General features: G+C 55.2%; 1 protein-coding gene across 2 annotated transcripts in view; it reads left to right on the top strand.

The window, feature by feature from the left end:
• DHTKD1 (dehydrogenase E1 and transketolase domain containing 1) overlaps nt 1-13,117 on the top strand; it is a 34,100-nt gene that overhangs the window by 5,179 nt on the left and 15,804 nt on the right. For both annotated transcript variants that reach the window (XR_008631425.1, XM_055147288.1), the window contains exons 2-6: nt 4,243-4,398; nt 6,549-6,760; nt 7,394-7,588; nt 9,945-10,214; nt 11,770-11,941. Coding sequence is in view for 1 of the 2 variants with exons in the window: in XM_055147288.1 (XP_055003263.1) it covers nt 4,243-4,398; nt 6,549-6,760; nt 7,394-7,588; nt 9,945-10,214; nt 11,770-11,941 (1,005 nt within the window). In the remaining variant the exon portion in view is untranslated. The remainder of the gene's footprint in view (nt 1-4,242; nt 4,399-6,548; nt 6,761-7,393; nt 7,589-9,944; nt 10,215-11,769; nt 11,942-13,117) is intronic.

The following is a 13,117-nucleotide window of genomic DNA, read 5'->3' as shown; positions in this document are numbered from 1 at the left end:
GGGTCAGGCTCCCAGCTGAGAAGCAAGCCACGTTCAGGGGTTGCAGCTGCAGGCTTTCCCTCCTCAGCTTGTTTCTCTTACAGAGAGAACAGTCCGTGTCTCACAACGCTCAAGGCCTGAAGTCTTGCTTCTCTTGGCCCCTGCCCAAGACCTAGTTTTTAGGCCTGTAAAGTGCAGCCGTTTCTGTTTATTTATCTGATCCCTTTCTCCTGCCCCCTTGTCCCAGGACCATAGCAGCTGCACGGACGGCTGAGAGACGTCAGGGGACCATATCGGGTGCCGGGTACTGAACCCAGGTTGGCTGCGTATGAGGCAAGCGCCCTGTTCCCATGCGCTCTGCAGCCCCCGCCGTCCCCGCCTTCATCTGAAGCTCTTCCCCTCTCTCTCTGCCTCTCTGTTTCTTTCTCTCTGGCCCAGCTCGGCTCCATTCCAGCTCCTCCGGGATGCCCTGCCCATACTCCCTTACCTGGCAGGGACTTTGTCTGATCCTGTGGTTTTATGTAGGGATCTTCTCGTGATGTTGGAAGATCTTGTACTTACATTCCTCTCAGCTTTCCAGTTAAAAGGACATTTCTTTTTTGCAGGGGTTGGGGGGGCCACACCTGGCGATGCACAAGGGTTACTCCTGGCTCTGCATTCAGGAATTACCCCTGGCCGTGCTCAGGGGACCATATGGGATGCTGGGAATCGAACCCGGGTCAGCCACGTGCAAGGCAAACGCCCTACCCACTGTGCTATTGCTCTAGTCCCTAAAAGGACATTTCTTTTTTTTTCTTTTTGTTTTTTTTGGGTCACACCTGGCAGTGCACAGGGGTTACCTCCTGGCTTTGCACTCAGGAATTACTCCTGGTGATGCTCAGGGGACCATATGGGATGCAGGGAATTGAACCCTGGTCGGCCGCGTGCAAGGCAAACGCCCTACCCGCTGTGCTATTGCTCCAGCCCCAAAAAAGGACATTTCATTGAAAGTGATTTCATTCCACTAAGAAATCAGACTAGGATTCCACATCATCAATTTATTTGGGGCATTTAATCATTGAATGCATTTGAACTGTGCATGAATAGCCCTCATAGCGTGCATGAGGAAGGGAAGGGAGCGGTAATCACTTCTTGGCGCCTGGGAAAGGCTCAAAGGCAAAAATGCCTCCCTTGCAACTGTGAGACCTGGAGTCTGACCCCAGATGACACCTGCATGCATCTAGCATGCCTCTGTGTGTGTGTGTGTGTGTGTGTGTGTGTGAGAGAGAGAGAGAGAGAGAGAGAGAGAGAGAGAGAGAGAGAGAGCGCAAAATGGAATGCCCTGCCACAGAGGCAGGATGGGGGGTAATGAGGGAAGGGGACGGATGTGCGTGTGTGTGTGTGTGTGTGCGCGTGTGTGTGTGTGTGTGAGAGAGAGAGAGAGAGAGAGAGCGCCCAGTAATCACAACACAAACAGCAAAGTAGCAAAGGGGAGGGAAGCGGGAAGCAGAAGGGGAAAGCCATCTCTTCTCCTCGATTCCGCCCCGCTGAGCCTTCCCTTTCGTTTGATGGGTTGTCCTGGCCAGTTCCTTCCATTTCCACACGATGATGAGGCCGGGACAGGCTTTGATGGCTCGTCTATGTTTTTAAGATGCCGCCTGGTTATCCCAGCTCTGACTAGCTTGGTCACAGACAGTGACCGGGTCAGTGTGCGGAGTCATGTCCCTAACTGCCAGGTGGGGCCAAGCAAGCCGGAGAGCCAGCCCTACAGATAGAGCCCACGTCCTCCCCCCGCATCCAAGGTGACACCGTCAGTGGGAGGAGGACGGTCCCGGGGCGCCCCCTCCGTATGCCCTTCATCAACCATCTTTCTTCATAGGTTTATCTTGGCAGCGTCCGCGGGTCTTCCTTGGCGCTGCTTGAAAGGACTCCGGTGGCCTCTGTGGCCTTTTGAATGCCCATGGCTCCCTGGTTAAACTTTGACCTGCGCGAGTGTTCTTTGTCCTGGCTGGTAGTGACAGCGTGTACTTTCACCTCCGTAAACTGCCCGAGTTTCCAAGTGAACTTGAATTTATTTGCCATCCACCCCAGTTTGAAGGGGGGGGTGCTGAGCAGAAGTGCTGATTCATGGGCTGGCATTTCACGACCCCAAAGCAGGATTTGGAGGTGGGCACCCTAAGGTCCAAACTCTGTCATGGTTACTGACCGTGGCCATGAGCTCTGAGAAGTGACAAGAGGCTTAGGTGGCTTGTTAGAATAATGTATTGGGGGCTAGCGATAGGACAGTGGGGAGGGGTGTTTGCCTTGCATGTTTCAGTCCCCGGCATCCCATAGGGTCCCCTGAGCACCGCCAGGAGTGATTCCTGAGTGCAGAGTCAGGAGTAACCCTGGAGCATCGCTGGGTGTGACCCAAAAACCCAAACAAACAAAAAGAATAATGTATTAAGCCTGGGGTATATGAGAATCACAAAAGCCTTTCTAGGATGTTGAAAGGGGCTGGAAGAAATTGTGCCGCGTTAGATTGTGAGAACCTTGGATGGTGGGGCTGGAGAGTGCATGGGGCTTCAGGTACTTGTTTTGTTTTGTTTTTGGGTCATCCCTAGCAGTGCTCAGGGTTTACTCCTAGTTCTGTGCTCAAGGATCACTCCTGGCAGGCCTGAAGGATGCCAGGAATTGAACCTGGGTTGGCTGTGTGCGAAGCAAGTGCCCTACCCACTGTGCTCTCTCTCCGGCCCCAATCAGGTACTTGTCTTGCATGTGGCAAATTTTGGTTTAGTCCTCAGCACCACATTTGGCTGCTGGAGTTCCAGATACTCCTAAGCACGCACTCGGGAGTTGCCCCTGAGAAGCACTGAGTGGCCTGAAGTACCCCCCCCCCAATGTAGCTCAGTGTTCTTCATCCTTTTTACCCGTTTTGCAGACTGGCTCCTGACTGGGTAGTGACAGCCGGTAGCCAGTTGTCTCCAGCCTGTCTGTACCTGCCGCCTGGCGCGCTCTGCAGGCCAGAGGGCCAGCGAGCACTGGGCTGGATGATTTTGGAGGCTTGCAGGGACCCAGCACCGCTCGTGGCGACCCAAGGCAAAAAGAAAAGAAAACACAAACGTCCTTTCCTTCAGGACCCCCAGGCAGGCCCCGCACCGGTGTGTCTCTCTGCTGAAAATACTTGGCCCCAGGAGTTTTTCGGGGGAGGTGTTCCCCAAATTTAAGAAGCCCAAAGGAAGGAGGATGGATCGCATAGACTGCTGTTGGCACACACAGACACACGGTCCAGACATGCTCCCCTGCCACACCTGGCGATGCTCAGGGGTTTCCCCTGGCTCTGCACTCAGGACTCTCCTGCTCCTGCTCAGGGACCCCCTGGGAGCCGGCGTCTAGCCCGGCCTTGCCGCTGCAAGAAACGCCTTCCCCTCTGTACTGTCGCTCCAGCCCCAGTTATTTGTTTTTAAATAAGTCCTTTTTTTTTTTTTTTTTTTTTGCTTTTCGGGTCACACCCAGCAATGCACAGGGGTTACTCCTGGTTCCTGGCTCTTCACTCAGAAATTACTCCCGGCAGTGCTGGGGGGCCATATGGGATGCTGGGAATCGAACCCGGGTTGGCCACGTGCAAGGCAAACGCCCTACCTGCTGTGCTATCGCTCCAGCCCCTGTTTTTAAATAAATCTTTGAGGACTAGAGAAGTCGTAGGGAGAGTGAGGTAAGATCAATTTAAGACAGGGAATGTGTTTGCTTGTGTTCTGAGACTCTGGTGCTGACGTCCCCCGGCCAGTGGGATGGGTAGCAAGGGTGAGCTGGACACAGGGATGGCTGGAGGGGCTGGTCTGCGGCTTCCTTTTCCTTGTTCTTACTGTGGTTGCGGGTATGTGGTCACAGTGCTCCGGTTTGTAGTTTTGCTGTACACCTTCTCCGCCTCCACCCCAGAGTGCCCAGACCCTCCCCCATGTCCTGTCTCGCTGCTAGTCCAGCCCCTCTGACCCCCTCACCCGGCCCCCTTCTCCCCCCAGGTGGTACCTGTAGCCAGAGTCCTAGGGTGGGTTGTCCTTAGATGCTGCCTGTCCCCTTGCTCTGATTGTCACACTGATGTGTCCCTTGATGTGTCACAACTGAGTGGCCTCCTCCAGGGTTTGTCCTCCTCCCGCTGACCGATTTCACATAACAGCCCCGTCCAAACCCTAGCAAAGGCACGATTTCCTCTTCCCCAGGCTGAGCCGCGCACCCTTGCCTAGAGACCACAGCGTCTGTATCCGATCATCTGAAACTCTGTTCTGGTCTCTCCCCCCCAACCAGTTGACCACGGCCTCGCCAGGCTGGTGACAGTCTACTGTGAGCATGGTCACAAAGCGGCCAAAATCAACCCCCTGTTCGCTGGACAAGCCCTGCAGGAGACAGTGCCTGAAATCCACAGCCTGGTGCAAACTCTTCAGGGGCCCTTCCACACGGCAGGTAAGGACCACTGACCACTGACCACGGCCCCGCGGGGCCCCTCCATACAGCAGGGAAGGCCCACTGACCTCTGACCATGGCCCTGTGGGGCCCCTCCATACAGCAGGGAAGGCCCATTGACCACTGACCATGGTCCTGCGGGGCCCCTCCATACAGCAGGGAAGGCCCACTGACCGCTGACCATGGCCCTGCAGGGCCCCTCCATACAGCAGGGAAGGCCCACTGACCGCTGACCATGGCCCTACAGGGCCCCTCCATACAGCAGGGAAGGCCCATTGACCACTGACCGTGGCCCCCAGGGCCCCTCCACATGGCAGGGTAGACCCACTGACCACTGACCATAGCCCTGCAGGGCCCCTCCACACAGCAGGGTAGACCACTGACTATGCTCCCTACAGGGTCTGCAGTCCAAGATGGGGTCTCATCTCCTCTCTGAAATGTCCACCTAGTGACAGTAAGGGGCCACTCAGGATGGTCCAGGAGGAGCAATCTTTTTTTTTTCTTTTCGGGTCATACCCGGTGATGCACAGGGGTTACTCCTGGCTCTGCACTCAGGAATTATTCCTGGCAGTGCTCGGGTGTTCACATGGGATGCTGGGAATCGAACCCAGGTTGGACGCATGCAAGGCAAACGCCCTACCCGCTGTGCTATCGCTCCAGCCCCCAGGAGGAGCAATCTTAAGCTCCTAGAATGTTCTGTTAGGGCACATTTCTTCTACTCCAAAGGCATGGAACATGCACAGAGAGTCACAGATAAGCCAACCCAGTGAATCGTGGGGCAAATGCATGTCAAGATTTCTGTCATTGGGGCTGGAGCGATAGCACAGTGGGTAGGGCGTTTGCCTTGCATGCGGCCGACCCGGGTTCGATTCCCAGCATCCCATATGGTCCCCTGAGCACCACCAGGAATAATTTCTGAGTTCAGAGCCAGGAGGAACCCCTGTGCATCGTCAGGTGTGACCCAAAAAGCAAAAAAAAAAAAAAAAGAAGAAGATTTCTGTCATTAATTCTTTTATTTATTTATTTATTTATTTTTAATTGAGTCACCGTGAGAACAGTTACAGCTTTTAGGATCGAGATTCAGTCATACTATGCTCAAACACCCATCCCTTCACCAGTGCACATGTTCCACCACCAAGAACCCCAGCATACCCCCCCACTCCCCCTCTGCCTGTGTGGCAGATGAGTTTCACTTTACTCTTTCCTTACTTTGATTGCATTCAGTTTTCGACAGGAAACTCACTATCATTATTTGGAGTTTTTCCCCCAACAGTCAGGCCTGTTAGAATGGCGTCATTAGATTGTATGTTTTCTATTGTTGGTAACAAAGAGCATATGATGTTGCATGGTCGAGAAAGCAGCCGCCCAGATTTGGGATTCTGGTATTGAGTCCAGAGGTATTTCTGCCAGCAGCTGCTGCATCCCGAGATTGGTTTGTGTGCCTCTGGGATCCTGGCTGTTCAGGAGCAGAGGAGCTGTACATGGGCGACTGCTCGGGGTCTCATCTGGGCAGGAGGCAGGGCTGGTTCTGCCTCCCCCATCGCAAGATTCCCCATGTATCCCGTCCCATCACTGCAAACTCCTACCTCTCTGTCCAACTGGTTCTGAACGGTGGTGGCCGCCATGCTGTGCAGGGGGAAAAGGCCGAGGGACAGAAACCCTTCCCCTCCCAGGGCTGCACGGGCTGTAGCTTAGTTCAGAGTCCAGGAGTAGATCTGCCAGCAGCCGCTGCGTTTCTGAGATGGTTTCTGTGCCTCTGGGATAACCGACGCTCAGGGGTGGCGGAGCCATTCCTGAGCATGTATTTTGTATATCAGGAAAGTGTCGCTGGGGCTCCATCTGGAGAAGGCGTGTGGGCCCGGTCTGGGGTCTGGAGCAGTCTCCAGCTGGCGGTGCTGCCGGAGTGGGCCGATGCTTCACTGCTGGTCGTGGCAAGATGGCGCTGAGGGCGGGTGGGGGGGTGACTTCCAGCGGCTGGGGCGAATCAGAAACTAGGCTGGCACCGCCCGTTCCAGTGCCCACCGAAGTTTGGAGATATCCCAGTCCCGCATACCAGAGCCGTGTTAGTAGAAGCTCATTGTCGCCAGGGCTCCGTCTGGAGAAGGCGTCTGTCAATAATTCTTAAGATACTTCCTGTTTCCTCGTCCTAGGATTATTGAACATGGGGAAGGACGAGGCCTCTCTCGAAGAAGTCTTGGCCTATCTCAACCAGATCTACTGCGGGCAGATTTCTATTGAGACTTCCCAGCTCCAGACCCAGGAGGAGAAGGACTGGTTTGCCAAGCGCTTTGAGGAGCTGAAGAAGGAGGCGTTCACCACAGAAGAACGCAAACACCTGTCCCGACTCATGCTGGAGTCCCAGGTACGGCCCGCGGAGCAGCTGCGCTTGTCCGAGAGACATGCAGGTGCAGGGAGAGGGGATTGGGACGACAACGCCCTCAGCGCGCCCCCAGGCCCTCCCCACCCTCCCCTTTACTCTGGGAAGAGAAGAGTGCGCCACAAACAGTGCTACTGTTGCTTCTCTGGAGTCCAAACACCTGTCTGTGTTTGCCTCTGGCTCGAGAACAGCTGGCAAGGCCTTCAGGCTTGCTCCTCCCGGGCCGGGAAAGAGCCGGCCCTGCGGTAGGCTGTGGCGGCAATGGGCAGGATTCAAATGAACAGCAACTCGGCCTGTCGAGGTGGCCCGGCCCCGCGCCCAGGAACAGGGTGGCCAGTGCTGTCTGCGGCCTGTCTGGAGCCGAGCAGGATCCTCGCTGGGATGTGTAGTGGGGAGGGAGTAGAGCCCAGGCTGCCCCGCTCAGGCGTGCTCCCGGGAATCCTCCTAGCTGTGTCCTTCCCTGCTGTGTCTGCTGCCCTGGGTCTTTCTGGGGGACTGGCCTGACCCCCCTCCCCTCCGCCTCCACCGTGCAAGCCTGTGGCGTCCGAGGGGGCGCTGCAGCGGTGACGCGGAGGCCCTGGGGCGCGGTGCCTCCGCTCTCTGACGTCGTGTCCCTAGGAGTTCGACCACTTCCTGGCCACCAAGTTTGCCACCGTGAAGCGCTATGGCGGCGAGGGGGCGGAGAGCATGATGGGCTTCTTCCACGAGCTGCTGCGGATGTCGGCCTACAGCGGGGTCACCGACGTCATCATCGGGATGCCCCACAGAGGGAGGCTCAACCTGCTGACGGGCCTGCTGCAGTTCCCGCCCGAGGTGAGCCTCTCCGGGCCCGGCCTGGGCACCAGCTGGACGGGACAGGGGCGGGGCCGTGAGCCAGGATGGGGCTGGGGCTGATCCACCCTCTGTGAATTCTGTGCATTGGAGCAATTAGAAGTTGGTGCTTAGGTGTCAGAGAAACAGCTCAGTGGCTGAGTCAGGCAGGGGAGTGAGACGGGCAGGAGGGCTGAACCGGGCTGAGTTTGAATCCAGCACTAGGCGCTCCCCTGAGCACGGCCAGGAATAACCTCTGAGCACAAGCTGGCCACAGGCATGGCCCTAAGACCAAAGTTGTCATCTTTATTTAAATAATGAGAGCAATATCTGTGAGATCATGTGCATAAGGTGTGTGTGCATGTGTGTGTGCGTGCAAGGAAGAGAGGGTATGATATAAACTGGGGAGGGGGTATGATACTAAGGAGGGGGTGTGATATAAACTAAGGGTGGTGTGATGTGAACTAAGGAGGGGGTGTGATATAAACTAGGGGGTATGATATAAACTAAGGAGGGGAGTGTGATAGGAACTAAAGAGGGGTGTGATACAAACTAAGGTGGGGTGTGACATAAACTAAAGAGGGGTGTGATACAAACTAAGGAGGGGGTATGATGTGAACTAGGGAGGGGATGTGATATAAACTATGGAGGGGTATGATATAAACTAAGGGGGTGTGCATTTGACCCAGCAATACCACTGCTGGGAATATATCCCAGAAAAGCCAAAAAGTATAGTCGAAATGACATCTGCACTTATATGTTCATCGCAGCACTGTTTACAATAGCCAGAATCTGGAAAAAACCCGAGTGCCCTAGAACAGATGACTGGTTGAAGAAACTCTGGTACATCTAAACAATGGAATACTATGCAGCTGTTAGAAAGAATGAGGTCATGACGTTTGCATATAAGTGGATCAGCATGGAAAGTATTATGCTAAGTGAAATGAGTCAGAAAGAGAGAGACAGACATAGAAAGATTGCACTCATCTGTGGAATATAGAATAATAGACTATAAGACTAACGCCCAAAAATAGTAGAAATAAGTACCAGGAGGTTGTCACCATGGCTTGGAGGCTGGTCTCTCATTCTGGGCAACTCAGAGAAGGGAACACCAAGTAAAATATGGTTGGAGGTCATGTGGGGGAAAGATGATGCAGGCCGAATATAGACTAGAGACTGAACACAATGGCCACTCAACACCTTTATTGCAAACCACAACACCTAATCAGAGAGAGAGAACAAAAGGGAATACCCTGCCATAGTGGCAGTGTGGGGTGGGGGGAGACGGGACTGGGGAGGGGGGGAGGGATGTTGGTTTACTGGTGGTGGAGAATGGGCACTGGTGAAGGGATGGGTGATCAAACTTTGTAAGGGAGAAACATGAGCACAAAAATGTATAAATCTGTAACTGTACCCTCACGTTGACTCACTAATTAAAAATAAACTATTAATTAAAAAAATAAAAAGTTCAAAAAAATAAAAAAATAAACTAAGGGGGTGTGATATAAACTAAGGGGGTATGATATAAATAAGGGGGTGTGATATAAACTAAGGAGGGGGTGGCATAGACTAAGGAGGGGGTGGTATAGACTAAGGAGGGGGGGTATAGACTAAGGAGGGGGTGGTATAGACTAAGGAGGGGGTGGTATAGACTTAGGAGGGCGTGGTATAGACTAAGGAGGGGGTGGTATAGACTAAGGAGGGGGTGGTATAGACTAAGGAGGGGGTGGTGTAGACTAAGGAGGGGGTGGTATAGACTAAGGGGGGGTGGTATAGACTAAGGAGGGGGTGGTATAGACTAAGGAGGGGGTGGTATAGACTAAGGAGGGGGTGGTGTAGACTAAGGAGGGGGTGGTGTAGACTAAGGAGGGGGTGGTGTAGACTAAGGAGGGCGTGGTATAGACTAAGGAGGGGGTGGTATAGACTAAGGAGGGGGTGGTATAGACTAAGGGGGTGGTATAGACTAAGGAGGGGGTGGTATAGACTAAGGAGGGGGTGGTATAGACTAAGGAAGGGGTGGTATAGGCTAAGGAGGGGGTGGTATAGGCTAAGGAGGGGGTGGTATAGGCTAAGGAGGTAGTGGTATAGGCTAAGGAGGGGTGGTATAGACTAAGGAGGGGGTGGTATAGACTAAGGGGGGGTGGTATAGACTAAGGGGGGGTGGTATAGACTAAGGGGGGGTGGTATAGACTAAGGAGGGGTGGTATAGACTAAGGAGGGGGTGGTATAGACTAAGGGGGGTGGTATAGACTAAGGGGGGGTATGATATAAACCAAGGGGGTGTGATATGAACTGCCCCCCTCCCTGCCTCCACGGTGATAAAGGACATCTGTATAACACGAAGGCTTTTCCCTAACAGCTGATGTTCCGTAAAATGCGTGGGCTGAGTGAATTTCCGGAGGACGTTTCGGCCACGGGGGACGTGCTGTCCCACCTGACCTCCTCGGTGGACCTGGACTTCGGGGCGCACCACCCGCTGCACGTGACCATGCTGCCGAACCCCTCGCACCTGGAGGCCGTGAACCCGGTGGCCGTGGGGAAGACGCGAGGCCGCCAGCAGTCCCGCGGTGACGGGGACTACTCTCCCGACAGCTCCGCGCAGCCGGGGGACAGAGTCATCTGCCTGCAGGTGCCCGCCGCTCCCGGGGCCCAGGGGACGTGCCCAGGTCTGAGAGGCTGGACTTTGGTCTCCCAGTGGACAGCCAGTGCGAGCTGCTGCTTCAGGGCGCCCGTCCCTCCCGCCTTCTCCATTGGCTTTGCCGGGAAGGACGAAGGCGCCTCCCCCTGCTTCTCTTGAGTTACGATCTCGAGGGTGTCGGCCGACAGAGCCGCTGCTCCGGAGAGTTCAGGCGTGTTCCTGGCCTGGAAACGGGCACCGGAGAACCACGGGGGTCCGAGCCCCTCCACGTCCACAGTCTGGGCAGGTTCTGTGTGCGGGGCTTGTTGTTGCTGTTGCTTAGGGGTCACTCCGTCTGGTGTGTGTTCCCGGCTTGGTGCTTGGGGGTTACTCCTGGCGGTGCAGGGGCTGGAGCCCTGCGCGAGCAGAGTGACGCTCTCCCTCTCTGATCCCTTGTTGGCGTGGTTTCAAAAGGAAGGTTCTCATCCTAGCTGTAGTGCATCCCTGGGCCTGAGCACTGAAGCTTCCAGCCGAGCTGGGCTCACTTCGAGTGGCCCTGGTCACCCCCGAGCACTTCTTAGGAGAGCCTACACAGCAAAATAAGGATTCAAGTGAAGGGGCCTTGGGTGCGAAGGCAAAAAAGCAGAACTGGTTTCTGTATTCCGAGCTTCCTCTTCTCCCCTAGTCCTTCCTCACTCCCCCTAATGGTGGGAGGGACCCATCAGGCGTCTCCTGAGGTTTCACTTAACTGTGAGCCTTAACTGGGCTCCTTTACCTTCCGTATTAGCTGTTTCTTCAAGTGTAACGGAAGCGGGCCGGAGCGATAGTACGGCCAGGAGGGCATTCTCCTTGCATGCCGCCGACCCGGCTTTGATCCCCAGTATCCCATGTTCCCCTGAACCCGACAGAGTAATTCCTGCAGAACCAGGAGTCAGGCCTGAGCTTCAGTGGGTGTGACCCCAAAGGCCAAAACAAGCAAATCAGCAAACCACATGCCAGCAGATACAGTAGCGTGGAGAAGGCAGAAGGACGGGTGTTGCCTTTACATGTAGCAGATGTGTGGGGCAGCCCCGGGGGTCCGACTTATGGCCGAGGACCCCCACATACACAACCTCCACATCAGCCCGTTATGCTCACAGTGGCGCTGGCATCCCGCGGCGCCTGGCACTAACTCTGCGGAATTTCCTTCCTGATGGGTAAGAAGTGTTGGGGGACACAGCAGGCTTGAGGCTGGGCCTTGTTCCTCAGCTCCTGTGCCCGGGCGGCTTCCCCCTGACACCTTCTGTGTCCAGCGAGGTTAGGTGATGGCGTGCAGGGTGGGGAGAGGTCACGGTGGTGGCTGCGGGGGACAGGGAAGCCACTGTGGGAAGTTCTGTTGCCCCGCAGTTCCAGGAGCGGGGCAGGAGGGCTGAGCTGATGGTTTTCTACTGGAGAGAGGAGCATTTTGACCCAAGAACCTTGGTTTCTCACTTTCTTTTTCTGCTCCTCTTTCTTTCTTTTCCTCCCTCCCTCCCTCCCTCCCTCTTCCCCTCCCTCCCTCCCTCCCTCCCTCTCCCCCATGATGCAGGTTCATGGCGATGCGTCTTTCTGTGGTCAAGGGATTGTTCCCGAGACATTCACGCTCTCCAACCTGCCGCATTTCCGCATCGGCGGCAGTGTGCATCTGATCGTCAATAACCAGCTGGGCTACACCACCCCGGCCGAGAGGGGGCGCTCCTCCCTGTACTGCAGTGACATCGGTAGGGGACCCCGCCACACTCGGGGGTGATGGGGCGGGCACAAGGGGCTCTAGAGAAGCGTGTAGTTCTCAGTACCACGGCCCTCACTGGCTACCCCAGTTTAACTTCGAACCACAGATGGTCAGTCGGCACCATCCGCGTTAATAAAAGTCCTGGTATGAGGATGGGGAGGGACCCACAGCCTGGAATCTTTGCGTTGCGTGTGGGAGCCAGGGTCTGATCCCTGGTACCACATCGTCCTCTGAGCACTGAGCTGGGAGTAGTCCTCAAGCACCAAACAAGACAGAGTGAAGAAGTCAAAGTCTCTTCCATGATTCTGGGTAAGGGGTAGGTAGGGCTTGCCTGTGTGTGAGGCCGGGTTTCATCTCTGGCTCCAAAAAAAATCTTAAAAAAAAACCCAACAGCTATATCTGAGTCTGATCTTCCAATTTGAGAAATACGGTAAAAGAGTGGAACTGAGGGGCTGGAGAGATAAGACAGCTGCAGGGGCTCGTCTTGCGCACGGCCCACCCTCAGTCCCTGGCACCGTATAGAGCCCCCTGAGCACTGCCAGGAGTGACCCCTGAACACAGAAGTCGCCCCAAAGTCAAAAGCCAAAAATAACAACAGTAATAAGAGGCGCCCAGAGGCGCAATGTCACATGCCTCGGTGGGAGGGGCAGAACCAGACGGACACACGCGCGGGGTCCTCTGCAGGGTGCTCGCGTGCAGGCAGCCCAGGCTCCGAGTCGAGGAGGTGAGTGGCCAGCGTTGAATTGGGCCAGCTGGCCTGTGGGCTTGGTGGTCAGAGAGGCAGGGCCCACTTGTCTTATCCCATAAAACTGGGACCATTCGCAGATACCGATGGCTTTTGCCATTCTTGCCCTATTTCACAGGGTCTGAGAATTTCTGGGAGGTAAGGACTCTCGTTTCACATGCCGAGCCTGGCCTGGGTGCCCTTTTCAAAAATTTTTTTAATTATTTTGTTTTGGGGCCACACCTGGCGATGCTCAGGGGGTTACTCCTGGCTCCACACTCAGAAGTCACTCTGAGCAGTGCTCAGGGCCCGTCTGGGATGCCAGGGATCAAACCCAGGGTGGCTGCATGCAAAGCCAGCACCCTACTGTACATCTCTCTGGCCCCCTGCCGGCTGCCTTTTAGAGCTGAGTATTTGGGGTTGGTTTGATGGGGACACGAA

Source organism: Sorex araneus, chromosome 9, assembly GCF_027595985.1.
Source record: "Sorex araneus isolate mSorAra2 chromosome 9, mSorAra2.pri, whole genome shotgun sequence".
NCBI classification, from domain to species: domain Eukaryota; kingdom Metazoa; phylum Chordata; class Mammalia; order Eulipotyphla; family Soricidae; genus Sorex; species Sorex araneus.
The sequence above is the reverse complement of the archived record's forward strand: the minus strand, read 5'-3'. Positions and strand labels throughout refer to the sequence as shown.